We start from the raw sequence: 17,669 nt of genomic DNA on the forward strand, positions 1-17,669 counted from the left end.
CTGGATATAGCCACAAGGCAGTGGAGGTTTTAAATCAGAGCTTTCCCTCTCCGAGACGTACTGCCTTCCCAGGCTGACGAGCCCCATCTGCCCGAGACTCATGGGAGGGGGGGGGGGGGGGGGGGAGTTGGGAGCGTCTACCTTCCCGTGCAGGTCGATAGCACCTGCCCACTGCCCATAAGGTATTCCCTTTGTATTACACAACTTTCAATAAGAATATAAAGCAGGATAGTAAAAGCTTCTTTAGGTATGTGAAGAGGAAAACATTAGTTAAGACCAAAGTTGGACCCTTGAAGACCGAAAAAGGTGAATTTATTATGGGGAACAAGGAAATGGCAGATGAGTTGAACAGGTACTTTGGATCTGTCTTCACTAAGGAGGACACAAACAATCTCCTGATATAGTAGTGCCAGAGGATCTGGGTTGACGGAGGAACTGAAGGAAATCCACATTAGGAAGGCTGCTAAATCCCCAGGGCCTGATGGTCTGCATCCCAGGGTACTTAAGGAAGTGGCTCTAGAAATTGTGAATGCATTGGTGATAATTTTCCAATGTTCTATAGACTCAGGATCAGTTCCTATGGATTGGAGAGTAGCTAATGTTATCCCACTTTTTAAGAAAGGCGGGAGAGTTAGCCTGACATCGGTGGTGGGGAAGTTGCTGGAGTCAATTATAAAAGATGAGATAGCCGAAAATTTGGATAGCAGTAACAGAATCAGTCCGAGATGCATGGATTTACGAAGAGGAAATCATGCTTGACTAATCTTCTGGAATTTTTTGAAGATGTAACTAGGAAAATGGACAAGGGAGAGCCAGTGGATGTAGTGTACCTGGACTTTCAAAAAGCATTTGATAAGGTCTCACATAGGAGATTAGTGGGCAAAATTAGGGCACATGGTATTGGGGGTAGATTGCTGACATGGATAGAGAAGTGGTTGGCAGACAGGAAACAAAGAGTAGGGATTAACGGGTCCCTTTCAGAATGGCAGGCAGTGACTAGTGAGGTACCGCAAGGCTAGGTGCTGGGTCCGCAGCTATTTACAATATACATCTATGATTTGGATGAAGGGATTCAAAGTAACATTAGCAAATTTGCAGATGACACAAAGCTGGGTGGCAGTGTGAACTGTGAGGAGGATGCTATGAGAATGCAGGGTGACTTGGACAGGTTGGGGGAGTGGGCAGATGCATGGCAGATGAAGTTTAATGCGGATAAATGTGAGGTTATCCACTTTGGTAGCAAAAACAGGAAGGCAGATTACTATCTAAATGGCATCAAGTTGGGAAAAGGGGAAGTACAACGGGATCTGGGGGTCCTTGTACATCAGCCTATGAAAGTAAGCATGCAGGTACAGCAGGCAGTGAAGAAAGCGAATGGCATGTTGGCCTTTATAACAAGAGGAATCGAATATAGGAGCAAAGAGGACCTTCTGCAGTTGTACAGAGCCCTAGTGAGACCACACCTGGAATAATGTGTGCAGTTTTGGTCCCCTAATTTGAGGAAGGACATTCTTGCTATTGAGGGAGTGCAGCGTAGGTTTTCAAGGTTAATTCCCGGGATGGCGGGACTGTCATATGCTGAGAGAATGGAGCAGCTGGGCTTGTACACTCTGGAGTTTAGAAGGACTAGAGGGGATCTCATTGAAACATGCAAGATTGTTAAGGGTTTGGACATGCTAGAGGCAGGAAACATGTTCCCAATGTTGGGGGAGTCCAGAACCAGGGGCCACAGTTTGAGAATAAGGAGTAAGCCATTTAGAACGGAGATGAGGAAACACTTTTTCTCACAGAGAGTGGTGAGTCTGTGGAATTCTCTGCCTCAGAGGGCGGTGGAGGCAGGTTCTCTGGATGCTTTCAAGAGAGTTAGATAGGGCTCTTAAAAATAGCGGAGTCAGGTGATATGGGGAGAAGGCAGGAACGGGGTACTGATTGGGGATGATCAGCCATGATCACATTGAATGGCGGTGCTGGCTCGAAGGGCTGAATGGCCTACTCCTGCACGCACCTATTGTCTATTGTCTATAAATGTCTGTTTCAGGAATCTGTTATTGGCATGTTGCTGAAATGGCCTATCCAACAGGACCACACCATTTATAACCATTCTATTGTCCAATAAATTATAAATGAATATTCAATAAAGCCAGGCAAATAACAAAATCCAGAAAATTTTGAATTCTACATAATAATTTTTCAAGAATTATTCATAAGTTTCTAAGCAGAGAGTTTAGATTCTTGTGCATCCTTAAAGTTGCAAATTTGGAAAATCTCTTGCCTCTTGCTTTCGTCTTTGGTAAAAGATGACTTGAATCTTCAATGTAAGCAATACTAAAACTGTTCGTTTGTCATAAAATGCTTAGATTATTGTTAATGCAAATGTAAAAACCATAAACTCTGAACACAACTGGATGAAGACATGGATGCTGGGGAAGTTGGAGAAGGTAGTAGTGATGTCTTGAAGACAGTCCAGTTTATAGCTGAGGAGATGCTGGCAAAATCAAAAATGTCCCTGGGACCTGATCAAGGTTATTCTAGGGCATTGTGAAGAGCTAGGGATGACATTGCTGGGCAACTGGCAAAGATCTTTATATTATCAATAGCCACAGGTGAGATGCTGAGAAGTGTGTTCAGCTCTGGCTGAACAATTTTTAATCATGTGATGTGGACTCGATAAGAAGTTGTCCAATATCACCCCTTCTGAATGCTCAACCCTCCGTTCACTCAGTAACAATCCCAATAATGTCATCAAGCCCGTTCACACAGGTGTTGTTGTATTCTGGCAATCTGACCTCCACCACGCTAAGGCTAGGCGTCAGCTCTCAGACAACTCATACCTATCCTTTGACAATGACCCCACATAATATCACAAGCCACCATCTCTCAGACCTCACTAATCTCATCACCTCTAGTGATCTCCCCTCCACACCCTCCAACCTCAGTTCCCCGACTATGTCAGTTTTTGCTGGGTAGGTGGAACACTCTTTGATCCAAACATACCCTGGCACCATTCCCCAACTGGTTCTCCACTACACTTACATTATATCGGGGTAGACTCCTGTACCCATGCAAAATTAATTAATCTGATTAATTTTTCTGCTGATTTTCATCCTGCCCTCAGATTCATTTGGACTATCACCGCCACCTCACTCTCCTTTCTCAATCTCTCTATCTCCATCACAGGGGACAGACGATGTACTGACATCCACTACAAACCCACTAATACCCACGGGTACCATGACTACTTCGTGGTTTGCTTGGCAGTTGTTTTGTACATGGGATAAAATGAGACTGACTTTTAAAATTAAAAACACCCATTCAGTAACAAGTCAGGATTTCAGCTATCCTTTACAATATATTTCTCTTAAAATCTACTTCCATGGTTCGTGATATGAAAAATCAGATTTATATTTTATCATGTTTGTTCACAATATATAACATTAACAGGGACAAAATTCACTGCAAACTCAGACACTGGTGTTATTTATGAATGGTACAATTTATGCTTTGATTCCCTGGTCCTCTAATGCTGACATTCAGTTGAACTTATTAATTGTGGCAAGACGGAAATCATTTCAAATAGAACAATTTATTTTGTATCTCAACAGCAATATAAAAAGATTCCTCCAAAACAGAACAGAAAATATCTCAAGTTTAAAATTTTTAAACGTGTAACAAATTCTGCATTTAAACAAAAGGAAATCTTGAGGCATCGAAGGATATGGTCATATTATGAGCAAATGGGATTAATGTGGGTGGGCAAACAGGATGGCATGGACATTGTGGGCCAATGTTCTGAATGACTATAACTGACGATCAAGCTGTTGGTTATCTTTCATTTCAGATGAACACTTGAATTTACTTGACTGTTAACAACAACTGAAGTATTGCTCTCCACAGCAGTTTTAACTACCTTTAACTACCAGTGAAGACAAGACAACATGAAAGTATTTTTGAAAAAGGATGCACAATCCAGAACCATCATTTTGTCCTTATGTTGCTGCTAACCCTTTAAGGGAGGGGTCAAAACTACACATTTGAACAAATTAACACTTTAGAGTTGAATGTTGGGCTTATAGGACTTGATATTACAATCCCTACTATAATTGGCACCTTCGTACTATCTTGAGTGAGGGTAGGGGAAAAAGCATTATTCAGAAATGTGACATTCTTAAGAATTACAAATACAACATAGAAGCAACCAGATTGGCTGCAAGGGCAAAAAAAAGATCTAATTTAAAAATTGCTGCCTACATTCTGATTCTATAATCAAGGTCCCAAAATAATCAGGAATTGATTTGAGAAACTGGGCTAAATATTCAACACTGGTTTAATTAGACAAATGTAATTATAGAATGGGTCTAAGAATCTCTGCAATCTGATTGGCTAAAAGCTGCTGCTGTACCGTGTAATTATTTTTACCGGACGTATGATTTGGAAAATAGCAGATTTTTATTTTTATTTTACTTTTTCCCCCCCATTCTATAAAACAGATGATACACAGGTCTATTTCGTGCTTTGGATGGAATTGTGTGCACGCGGAAACTTTGGAATGGTCTAAAACACACTCGGCTGCGCCTCGTGTGTTTAAACCATTCCAAAGTTACCTTGTGCACACAATTCCTACGACGCACTCAGACCTGTGCATCATTTGTAAACTGATCTTACCAATTTAAATAAAACACTAAAGAGACCTTTAATGCAATTTAAAAGATAAAGATAATTGTTAAAATGAATTGCTAAGCTGTGATTAATAAAGCAGATTGTTAAAATGAAGTGTAGAATCTTTGCTATAGCAAAATATTTTCCTAATTTGTGGGCTGAAGAAAGACACTGAAAAATCCACATAAACTAGTTTTATCCAGTACCTTCATTGTAATGGAAAGTCTTATTTTTCCTTAGACTATACATAAATAGACAATAGACAATAGGTGCAGGAGTAGACCATTCAGCCCTTCGAGCCAGCCATTCAATGTGATCATGGCTGATCATCCCCAATCAGTACCCCGTTCCTCCCCATATCCCCTGACTGCTATCTTTAAGAGCCCTATCTAGCTCTCTCTTGAAAGTATCAAGGTAGAAAATGGAATTTGAGCATCAATTTTTACTTCTGGTGTAAAATAGTGATTAATTAATGACTAAATTGATTAATCAGATATAATTTATTTAATTATTTTGCTACATTTATTTATAGACCTTTTGAAATTTGCACAACAAAAAAAGCATGGAAATGCATTAGGCCACTTTTCTTTGTGAATAGCTCTGGAATCCCTGGATTAGGCAGGATAAAAGCAAATAGATTAATCGGTAACTATCACTGGCAGGAATAAAAGAAACTCAACAATGTGAAAGACAATGAATGCAGATCCTATGTTAATTTAACAATCCAGCCAAGTGCTGATCATAAATCAACTTGATCCTGTGATGCTGGTTGGACACTTTATATTTTGGCAATAAAAGCAGTTGCAGGGACCGAGGAAGCAAATGTTCTTCTAAAACAAGTCCAGCATTTTGTTTCAGCCTACCGAACATTATATCTTGGGTATAGTTCAGAGTCTCTTACTGAGAAGGGCTGTTTGTGACTAGAATGGAATTCTGTCCAAGCAACACTTCACCTTTGGACCATGCAAAATACCTGTACAATCACATTCTAAGGTGACGAATGCAGACAACGTACTGTCTGAATACAAAAATGAGAGAAGCATTCCCATTGGAGGACACTCATTTTCTTCATGGAAAGGGTAGTTTCCTTTCAACAGGTTTTAAAACAGGTTCAAAATCTCCTGGCTAAGTTTAATTTTTGCAATCTGGACACATGTACACCTAACACGAGAGGTTTTGGGTATTTGAAGACCAGCTCACCTTTTAGTTCACTTCAATCCCACACTCCTGGTCTTTTGGCACCTGGTGCAAACGGTTGCGAGTGTTGGTTCTCTGGCTCCTTTGACCAGTCCCACGTGCTGCCAGGAAAGGTTCTTTACAGGTCTAGGCAGCAGGCTTGTCAGGGGGGTCACACTGTCCACATGATCAATTCTCCTTTGCTGTCAGCTTCACAGCTGGACAACAGTGTGAATGCATGGCATCACCTTTTAAGATTCAGGTATTTTGCAAATAATAGGCACTGCAGAACCCTAATTGCTGAGGAAAATATTTTAATTTGTATTGTTTTAAGTTTTTTGTGAAATAAAGTTTGTAGCAAAAAGCTTAGCTCACATGATCAAGATTAAATGTAGATTAAGGTTACATGAGAAACATTGATTGGTTACAGTGAAATGTTCAGTGATCAGTTGCCCAGGACTGGATTGTACCTTTCCCAAAAATAACAAAAAACAGTGCACCAAACACATCAATACAAGCAGCAATGTAAAACACAGTTCGCCATTCTGCAAGTGTATGCTGTGGAATGAAAACAAAAGAAATTAAATCCTGATTTAAGTAAAACAGACTACTAATGTAAAATGTACAGATAATCTCATTCTTGCTGTCAGTATTAAAGAAAACAAGATTTTATGGCTATTGAATACATTTCCAATTAATTCCGTTAATGGGTTTATGAATTAATTCCACTGAGAAAAAAAGTCTTGGATAGCCTTCCATACTCTCAAATAAAATATTTATTTCATAAAAACATACTTTACTTAATTTATAGCTCTACTTCTCTCCTTCTCCTGAGTTGAATGTTGTCATTTCAAAACAGGTTGCGGTATTCAGAAACTAAATATAATTCTTCAATACCATACCTAAACCCATCATCTCATTAACTAGAAGAGTGCTACCTCTGCCATATTTCTCCTCCACGTTGCATATTTTAATGATATGGAATTTCATTAGATCAAAATCCTGCAACTCTACTCAGTGTCATGCTGTAATGATTCAAGCTTGTGGCTCACTAGTGCCACCTATATGATTAGTTAGTGATGGGCAATACTTTCTGGCTTCATTAGTTCTGGCCATAACAGACAAAAGACCATTTCAAGAACTTCCAAAATCCTAAAGATTTGTCCTATTCTGTCTGCCTCTGCAAAAAGGCTAACATTCTATTTTCTACCATTACTGTGACATACAGAATAGGACAAATAATTTACTTACCTAGAAGTCCAATCTAAACATTATCATTTCAACAAATGAATGCTAAAATAGAGAGATTCATGCCAAGGTAGTCATCACTTTTCACTTGTTCAAAATATTTATAATACTTACATTGTATGTCAAGACTTTGGCAATAACTGGTCCTACCATTCCAGGAATTGTGGCAAATGTGTTTGTGATCCCAAGTAAAATTCCTGCATATCTAATGACCACAAAATAATCGATTTGAGTTCAATAATAAATGTACAGAAAACTATAGAAATATACATAAATTCTTCCACTCCATACAACAATGATATCACATGATATAGTGGATGTCGGTCAGAAGTCTATCACCTGCGATGGAGATAGTCAGGTCAAGAAATGGTAGGGAAGTGTCAGAAGTGGTCCAGGTCTATTTGAGTGCCGGATGGAAGTTAGTGGTGAAGCGGATGAAGTCAGTGAGTTGTGTGCGGGTGCAGGAGGTAGCACCAATGCAATCGTCGATTTAGCGGAGGTAGAGGTCGGGGGTGGGGCCCTGGTACGTCTCGAACAAGGATTGTTTGACGTACCCTACAAAGAGGCAGGCATAGCTGGGGCCCATGCGCGTGCCCATAGCTACGCCTTGTAATTTGGAGGAAATGGGAGGAGTCAAACAGAAAGTTATTAAGGGTAAGGACCAAATAATGCCTAATGGTAGAAGTCCAACAGAAATCTGTGATTGATAGGCTCAGCTTCTCGCCAAGAACTATGATATGCATTAGAGCCACTCCAACTAACAAGTTGAAACAGTCACATCCCAAGTAATAAAAACTCAGTTGCAACGGTATCCCTGCTGAAATCTTAAAATTCCGTAGTGTAAATCCTCAGGCATGAATCCGCTATCTATTTGTTCAAATTTTGAAAGGGGACAACCTACCAGGGGGATGCTGTAATCATGATCGTCTGTAAGAAAGGAGGCTACAAACGCTCTACTCTGATAAAGGAAAGATCATCACTAAGGTCCTTCCGAACTGTTTCCTCCTCGTTGATGAAGAGCTGTTCCTTGAATCGCAGTACCGATAGAGGAACCAGGACCAGAAACATTAACTGAATCTCATTCCACAGATGTTGCCTGGTCTACTGAGTTTTTCCAGCATTTTCCATTAGCATTACCTTATTTCTTCCAGTTATGATAAATGCCCATCATTGTATATGATTAATCGCATTGCAAATTACTTATCATTGCAGTTGGGGGAAGGTACTACCAAAGCATAATTAAAAGAAAGAAAACATCCAAACCTTCTGACAGAGATTAAGATGTTAATTTTGGAAGAACACAAATTGTTTGAAGTGGAAAAAGCAATTTCTCTTTCCCACAGTTTTAATGGGGGAGCTTTGGAAAATCATTTTGTTTTTCAACAAAATAAATCAGGTTCACTTACGATGGAGCAATATCCAGATGATTAATATTGAATCCAGACATACTGAAGCCTCCTAACGCAGAAGATATTGTAACAAATAACACAGCCGCTGTATAATTACAGCCTATATATCCAGTAGCAACCAGGAATATTGCAGGCCCGATCATACCTGTAACAAAACAAAAATTATTAGGGTTATTATACAGGTGTAAACAAGAAATTAGTTTTCCTTCTTCAGTTGCTACGTTTCTGAACTCTCTGGAGATCTTAGTTACTGCACTTAAAAACAATCAAACAATCAATTGTATATGGCAGGCACTGCTTTTAAGGGTCGGTTTTTGCTTCAGCAAATCTGAACGCAGCAAGTGAAAAATACCAGGACTAATTGCTCCAATTGTAGAAAATGAATTGCAGATCCAGGTTAATACACAAAAGGACACAAAGTGCTGGAGTAACTCAGCAGGCCAGGCTGCATCTTGGAGAACATGGATAGGTGTTGATTAAATTCAGTACCTAGCAAATTCCAATTTTACTATGAGGAGTCATTTTGATCTCACAACATGTCGATGATATGCTACAAAATACTAAGTTATCCTCTTGGTTCCAAACTATTTAGGTATCTCATACAAAATGCTTAGGTTCTTAAAAAAAAAAGTGGGTAGTAAGATAGTGGGTAGTAAGATAGTGGGTAGTAAGATAGTATTTGTTCCATTAGATTAAAACATAGCAAGTGGAACTATTCAAAATGGAATGGGGATAGAAGCAGGAAACTACATGCCAATTATCTTAACATCAGTCTTATAACCATATAACCATATAACAATTACAGCACGGAAACAGGCCATCTCGGCCCTACAAGTCCGCGCCGAACAATTTTTTTTTCCCTTAGTCCCACCTGCCTGCACTCATACCATAACCCTCCATTCCCTTCTCATCCATATGCCTATCCAATTTATTCTTAAATGATACCAACGAACCTGCCGCCACCACTTCCACTGGAAGCTCATTCCACACCGCTACCACTCTCTGAGTAAAGAAGTTCCCCCTCATGTTACCCCTAAACTTCTGTCCCTTAATTCTGAAGTCATGTCCTCTGGTTTGAATCTTCCCTATTCTCAAAGGGAAAAGCTTGATCACATCAACTCTGTCTATCCCTCTCATCATTTTAAAGACCTCTATCAAGTCCCCCCTTAACCTTCTGCGCTCCAGAGAATAAAGACCTAACTTATTCAACCTATCTCTGTAACTTAGTTGTTGAAACCCAGGCAACATTCTAGTAAATCTCCTCTGTACTCTCTCTATTTTGTTGACATCCTTCCTATAATTGGGCGACCAAAATTGTACACCATACTCCAGATTTGGTCTCACCAATGCCTTGTACAATTTTAACATTACATCCCAGCTTCTATACTCAATGCTCTGATTTATAAAGGCTAGCATACCAAAAGCTTTCTTTACCACCCTATCTATATGAGATTCCACCTTCAAGGAACTATGCACGGTTATTCCCAGATCCCTCTGTTCAACTGTATTCTTCAATTCCCTACCATTTATCATGTACGTCCTATTTTGATTTGTCCTGCCAAGGTGTAACACCTCACATTTATCAGCATTAAACTCCATCTGCCATCTTTCAGCCCATTTTACCAAATGGCCTAAATCACTCTGTAGACTTTGGAAATCCTCTTCATTATCCACAACACCCCCTAATTTAACCCCCCTCTTAGGAAAATGTTACGTTATTTTCAACCGGTTGAACACCGATTTTCTGGCACCCTGGGTTTCAGAGCCTTTCTGGATTATGTGTGTTTCTGGCCCAACAGCAGTCACGTGATAATAAAACGACAGTACACCTCTGGCCCACTCATGATACCCCTCCCATGTCTCAAAAGCACCATGAAGTGCCAGAAACTTAAATAAAACAAATATAAAATATAAACTGAATTTGAATGGAATGACCTGCCATCCCGTCCCTGGCTTGCACCATCTCCACAGCCGTTTAGATTCCCGGCTTCCGACGCCACTCCTGACTCACAAGGTGTACCAGCAAGCCTTTTATTAGGTCAAGCTCTCTGGAGAATAGATACTGTAGGTGACATTGAGACCTTTCCAAAGACTGATTCAGTCGGCTGAGTTACTCCAGCACTGAGTAATTTCACTTTAAAACTAGGCGACGATACCGCTAGCCTGCACCAGCGAGCCATTCTTTACTGGTTCACACGGCTGGTGCAGCTCATGTTGTAGCTCTTCAGTGTGCCCCCTCGGTCACCGTGGGACACCCTCCCCTTTCACCTGCTGTCACTTCCAAGGTGGAGTATGTTGGCGAATCAGGGGGAGGAGGAGGAGGCAGCGGTGGTGGGGCAAGGTGGGGATGGGAGGAGGAAGCCCTAGCCTCTGACAAGGTCGCCTCCCCCTTCTCTTCCCCCAGCCCCTTCTCTTCCCCTACCCCATTCTTCCCCCCCCCCCCCCCCCCTCCATGTAATGTGTGGTGTCTCACAGAGATTGGTGTTGGTGCCTCAGTTTCACAATTATATAAACAACTTGGATTAAGGCACTGAAGGGAGGGTTGCAAAATTTTCTGATTATGTTGAAATAAGAAGTACAATATATTTTGAATAGGACACAAGGAGACTACAAAGGGATATGGTAGGTGTATGGGCTAAATGTTAACAAATGGAATAAAAATATGGGAAAATGTGAATTGGTTCATTTAGTCTGGGTAAATTTAAAATACATTGAACAAAAAGGTGTGAGACTGTAGAATTTTGAAATGCAGAGAAAAATTGGTGTTTTAGTATTCAATTCATTAAAGGCAGTACACATATTTATTATGTAATTTGGAAAGCTAACAATGTTATCGTCCAAGTCCAGGGAAATTTAGTATGTGTAGGAAAGTAATGCTTCAATTATGTAGGACTCCGGCGAGACATATCCTGATTACTGTGAATTTTATTGGATTGCTTATTTAAGAAAGACTGTAAATGCTGGAAACAGTTCAGAGAATTTTTAGGAAACTGTTACTGCGATGAGTAAGCTGGAGGAAAGGTTTGACTGACTTGACTTGGAAGGGCTTGATTGAAGCACTTATGATCCGAGGAGGCCTTAACAGTGTGGATGTGGAGCAGACATTTCCTCATTGTATAATCTAGAACCAAGTGTAGCAGCTGTTTGAAGATAAATGGTCCTTAAATTTGAGACAGAGATGAGGCTTTTTATTTCTCCCAGAGTAATGGGCATTTTTGTTAACACTTTTCATCGAAGAGCCGTGGAAGCAGACTTACGTTTTTTTTTTTTAGGCTGATGTAGATACTTGATAAGAGGGTGGGTGAGAGGTTACCTGGGATAGGCAGGGATGTGGAATTGAGGTCACAATCTAACTGAATGGCAGAACAAGCTCGAGAGACTGAATGGCCTCTTGCAGCTTCTAATTCATGTTTTATGGATCACTTCACGGCACGAAATTTCGTTCAGACCGTAAGGTCTGAATGACAATAAAGGTATTCAATTCAATTCAACTTCACAGAGAAGCAATCTGCTCCACTGTTCCATTTGGCACCTTGCTTCCTTTCTTTCATATTTTTATTCCATGCAGTACCAACCTTTTTTTTAAATCCATTAGCCACTTATTTCCAAGATATAACAAAACATGTACGTTTGCATTATAAATGTGGAAATGCTGCTAATAATTATCTCTTTTTAAGCCAATTACTTATGTTACCATCCTTTTCTTCCTTTCACCTTTCTTTAATTTGCCCAACATATTGTCTTTCGAAAATCCAACACATAATTCTATCCATGTATTAAATAGATCCACGCTGTTTAATACCAATAGAGCTCTCAGAGTCATAACGTCATACAGCGCAGAAATAGGTCCTTCAGCCTAACTGATCCATGTAGATCAAGATGCCCCATCTAAGTTAGGCCCAACTAATAATGCAGAGTTCAGCAGCTTGAAGTTACCTGCCTAATTTCTGCTGTTCTGACATGCAGGAACAACATTAACTATCCTAGCTAATTGGCCAATTACCAATTTGACTAATTATTTTATTAATATTGGTTTTAATCTGTCAATTCTGGTTTATCAGAATCAAGACCCAAACCATGTCAGCAATTCCTCAGCAATAAAAACAAATATAAATTCTGAACCCCTTACCTATTAAGGTGAATATTTTCCGAACAGCAGATGTAGTCCAATTCTGTTTTTTAATCAGGTAATCAGCAATCAGTCCAGCACTGATCATTACTATCCAACAGAAGAGATATGGCAGAGCTGATAAAAATCCATTCTATATGTATATATATAAAGAAATATCATCATTATAGAGGATTTTCCCAATAATGGATTTATCTTTGGAAATCTTATACGGGAAATAATCAAGTAAAACTTAAAGCAAGCTCCTCCCAAATTGAATACAGCAATAGTAACCCCAATTTTCAGGTTGTGCAACACTCTAACATGAATTTGCATTAATCTGGGCCCTTTCATATTGACTCAGACTCGTGCCTGGAATGGTAATCAGCAGTCTACCCATTCACCAGGGCTGGAAGAAAAGGACTGATTTCACTGACTCTGTGCATGTCTATTATGTTGTCTAAACAGCATAATGGTATCAGGCAGACCAGCAAGGCGGTCCCAACTTCATTGTGCCTGAGATCTGACGAAGTAGCCATGGACTTTTGCCACATGTAAACTTGAGATATGTAAACATATAAACATTTTGAGATATTTGAAAACTTAAATATTTAATTTTTTTAATAACTTTAATTTTAAGTTAAGGTCATAAGGTCATAAGTGATAGGAGCAGAATTAGGCCATTCGGCATATCCAGTCTATTCTACCATTCAATTATGGCTGATCCATCTCTCCCTCCTAACCCCATTCTCCTGCCTTCTGCCAATAACCCCTGACACCCATACTAATCAGGCACCTATCTCTGCCTTAAAAATATCCATTGACGGCCTCCACAGCCTTCTGTGGCAAAGAATTCCACAGATTCACCAAACTCTGACTAATGAAATTCCTCCTCAATTTCTTCTTAAAGGAACGTCTTTAATTCTGAGGTTATGACTTCTAGTCCTAGACTTTCCACTAGTCGAAACATCTTCTCCACATCCAATCCATCCAAGCCAAAAAATATTACTTACTCCATGCCTCCGAAATCTTTGCTCTACAATCTCCATAGAAATCAGTGGACTCTTGGATTTTGCTCCACATTGGAGCTGGCAAATAATTCCCTGACCAGCCATTGGATTCCATGAGGAGTCCGGCAGTAGAGTAAACTGAAATTTTTGGCCCTGCAAGTCCCAGACTTAGCCATTTCACAAAATCATAAACGGAGGAGAAAGTCAAAATGGTATTAACTAAGTGAATGGCTCAAAAAACAAGAACAATATCAAAATTTGAGTAGCAGCATATATGACAAAAAACAAGAAGGCCAAAAGGTAGAACACAAAATGTTGGAGTAACTCAATGGGTCAGGTAACATCTCTGAAGGACATGGATAGGCAACGTTTTGGTCAGAACATTTTTTCAGACTGATGAAGTGAAGAGTTCAGACCCGAAACGTCACCTATACTTGTCGTCCGGAGATGTTGCTTGACCTGCTGAGTTACTCCAGCACTTTCTATTCTAATCAAGTTTCCAGCGTCTGCAGTTTCTTATCTCTCCACCCCTAAAAGGTAGGTTTGTAAGATTGTCTTAAAAGAGAGACTCAGGAAGGTTAGATCACATGGTAGGATGCTCTGGAAAGTTAGATCATATAGGATCCAGGGAGAGCTATCTAACTGGATACAGAACTGGCTTAATGGTATGAAACAGAGGGTTGTGATGGAAGGTTTTGTGTCAGGCTGGAGGCCTGTGACCAGTGGTATGCCTCAGGGGCCGTGTTGAGTCCATTGCTGTTTGTAATTCCTATCAACGATTTGCATGAGAATGTACATCGCAAAATTAGTAAGTATGCAGATGGCACTAAAGTAGGTGGTATCGTACACAGTGAATATGGCTACCAAGAATTACAGTAGGATCTTGATCAGCTGGGCAAGAAGGCTGAAGAATGGCAATTGGAGGTTAATTCAAATGTGTGAGGTGTTGCATTTTGGGGAAGTCATACTAGGGAGGGACCATCACAGTGAACAGCAGAGCCCTCAGAAATGTTGTAGAGCAGAGGGAGTGAGGAGTACAATTACATAGTTCCTCAAAAGTGGCATCTCAGGTAGATAGGGTGGTGAAGGCTTTGGCACACTGGCATTTATTTGTCAGTCAAAGAATTGAGAAAAGAAGGGGGATGTTATGTTCAAGACATCGGTGAGGCTGCATTTGGAATATGGAGTTCAGATTTGGTCATCCTGCTATAGCAAGGATGCCTTAGGCTGGAAAGAGTTCAGAGGGGATTTACAAGAATCTTGCCAGGACTCGCGTGCCAGGATCTTATTCCTTGGAGCATAGGAGGATGAGAAGTGATTTTCAAAAATCAAGAAGGTAAGGTGCATGCAGTCTTTTTCCTAGGATAGGGGTATCAAGTACTAATGGGCATAGGTTTACGGTGAGAAGCGAAAAATTTAATAAGAACTCGAGGGGGAATCTTTTTCGCACACAGGGTGGTAGGTATATGCCAGGTTAAATAGTCGAGGCAGGTACAATAATAACATCTAAAAAGAAATTTGAATGGTACATGGATAGGAAACATTTTGAAGATTTGTGCCTGTTGCAAGCAAATGGGACTAGCTTGGACGGGGCATCTTGACAGGCCTGTATGAATTGGGCCTTTTTCCATGATGTATGACTCTATGACAACAGAGAGATAGAGGAGTTAATGATGGGAATTCCAAAGCTAAAGTTCTAAATAGACAGCTACCCAATGATAGGAGCAAAGTGAGATACATTTTGGAAGAACAGAATAGTATCAAATATTTGCTGGGTTGAAGGTTGGACAAAGCCTTTGAGAGGGACGGCATAGTGGCGTAGCAGTAGAGCTACTGCCTCACAGTGCCAGAGACCCGCGTTCGATCCTGACTACCGATGCTTGTCTGTGCGGAGTTTGTACGTTCATCTCATGGCCTGCGTGGGTTTTCTCAGAGATCTTCGGTTTCCTCCCACACTCGAAAGATGTACAGGTTTGTAGATTAATTGGCTTAGTATAAATGTAAATTGTCCCTAGTGTTTGTGTGCGGGGATAGCTGGTCAGTGCGGACTCGGTGAGCCGAAGAAGCTGTTTCTGTGCTGTATCTCTAAACAAAACCAAACTTTTTTAAAAAATGCATATTTTTAATTGAAACATTGACTAGGTATGTTGCAAAGCCTACCTGAAGCGTCGTTGAAGATCTGCTGCTGAGGGTGTGCGCGATTTTGGCGCCGTTTAGAGGGGGCGGGTTTAAAACGCGATTTTCTCTAAGCTGTTCCAATCGAAAATGTTCAGCCTAGTTAATTATTAACGAAAAATCGCTGGAAGACCCCGTCGCAAAAGCTATTATTAGGTTTAAAGGCCTTGAATAATAGTTATAGTAGTTTAAAAATCAATCTCTAAACCCGCGACCGCCAGCAACCGCAGGGTCTCATAAAGCAAATAGCAGAAGTTAGGTTGTATATTTTTACATTAAAAAGGGCTTCTAAAGATCCCTTTATACTAAGTTTAATATTGCGAGTAGCTCAATTTGGGCCCATTATATCGCGCAGTATTTTTCTCGGCATTTGGGGCACAAATCTACCGCAATGTGAACGTTCTAAACCAGCGTGTTCCACAGGGACCCACTGGAAAGCTGATTTAAATGGGCATTTATTTACAGCAATTAAACACTAAATTCCTTCCATTTGGCCTATAAATTAATGTAAATGAGATTTAAAAATCATGTTTTATTGTGAATTATTTGTGAATATTATTTGGACATTTAGGCTATTTAAAAATGTTAATCATTTATTAAGAAATGGATAGATGTTTAGATCTAGTAATTGAAGTCTGAAATTAGCTACAATTAGGTAACTAACTAATTATATGCTTTAATTTCAGGTCATCCAAGTAAGATTATTTTATATTTGTTTCAGAATGCTTCAATCTATGATAACTGAAAATTTCATTCAGTTCTCTTAATTTTTAAGAAAGTTATGGGCTTTTGACTGTTCACGATCACAGCTTTTTTGTTATGTCCATAGAAAATCAATAGGGAACAAGATGCTCATTTCCCAGTATGAAAATGGCCATAACTTTTTAAATACTTGAGATATGAAAGTGAATTAGGTGTCAAATTAAACTTATTTTTATGCTTTATCTGATGGGATAAATTACAGACTTGATTTTTAAAATCTCAAAATTTTGTAACATTGCTACATTGACAGATCAGAATCCAATTGAGTTAGATACGTAGTGGATAAACAAGACCTGGCACAAGTTTAAGATATTGACAACAGCATTTTGGATGAACACGTTTATACAAAGGTGGTGGAATTACAGTGTTCAATTAATAATTAATTAAACTTTACTTATACTCAAACCTCCATTTATTTTGCTCATAGTTAATCGGAGAATATACAACTTACCAGGAGATTTCAGAAGGACATAGATTGGTGAAATAAGCACATGTAATTTTGGACAGAAATGTGGCAAGCGGTACATTTTGGAAAAATGGGGGGGAAAAAACCCAATGCCAAGCAACCCAAACTAAATGCTATAATTTTAAATGCAGAAGGAGAAAGAAATAGCAGTTCATCATTTTTGGTCGGTGACAAGTCAAGGTTGTTCAGGTATACGACATCGTAAACTAAAGCATTATATACCACTGGCCTCATCTGCAGCATTATGTGCTGATCTATATGAAAGTCGTTATGGCCTTTGAAGAAATTTTGGGACATTTACAATAATGTTACAAAGGATCGAGAACTTATGTTACATTTAGAAACTTGGATTGTTCTCCCTAACATAATCCTAACAGGAAGATTCAGCACACTCACAAAATGAAGGGTTTGATAAAGAAAATAGAAAACAACTCTTTCCTCTAAGAAAACTGTTGGTAACCAAAAATAGTAACTGGCCAAAGAACCAGAGGCAAGATGGAGGATTATTATTTTAATGCAACCGAGTTACAATCTGAAACAAATTGAAAATGTGGAAGTAGGTTCAAAGACAGTAACAAAGTGGTACATCATAAATGTGGTTTGACTAAAATTTCCCCATTATTATGTACTACACAATGCACTAAGACCACATTGGGAGT

At 39.6% G+C, this 17,669-nt stretch overlaps 1 protein-coding gene across 1 annotated transcript in view; it reads right to left on the minus strand.

Annotated features, from left to right (window-relative positions):
* Nucleotides 1-6,129: 6,129 nt before the first annotated feature.
* Nucleotides 6,130-17,669, minus strand: part of slc17a5 (solute carrier family 17 member 5) — a 40,223-nt gene continuing 28,683 nt past the window's right edge. The window contains exons 8-11 of the mRNA XM_033021720.1: nucleotides 12,619-12,751; nucleotides 8,487-8,634; nucleotides 7,195-7,285; nucleotides 6,130-6,390 (exon numbers count right to left, since the gene is read on the minus strand). Coding sequence (XP_032877611.1) covers nucleotides 6,271-6,390; nucleotides 7,195-7,285; nucleotides 8,487-8,634; nucleotides 12,619-12,751 — 492 coding nt within the window. The 3' untranslated portion in view covers nucleotides 6,130-6,270. The remainder of the gene's footprint in view (nucleotides 6,391-7,194; nucleotides 7,286-8,486; nucleotides 8,635-12,618; nucleotides 12,752-17,669) is intronic.

The sequence above is a fragment of the Amblyraja radiata genome, chromosome 5 (genome assembly GCF_010909765.2).
Source record: "Amblyraja radiata isolate CabotCenter1 chromosome 5, sAmbRad1.1.pri, whole genome shotgun sequence".
Lineage (NCBI taxonomy): Eukaryota > Metazoa > Chordata > Chondrichthyes > Rajiformes > Rajidae > Amblyraja > Amblyraja radiata.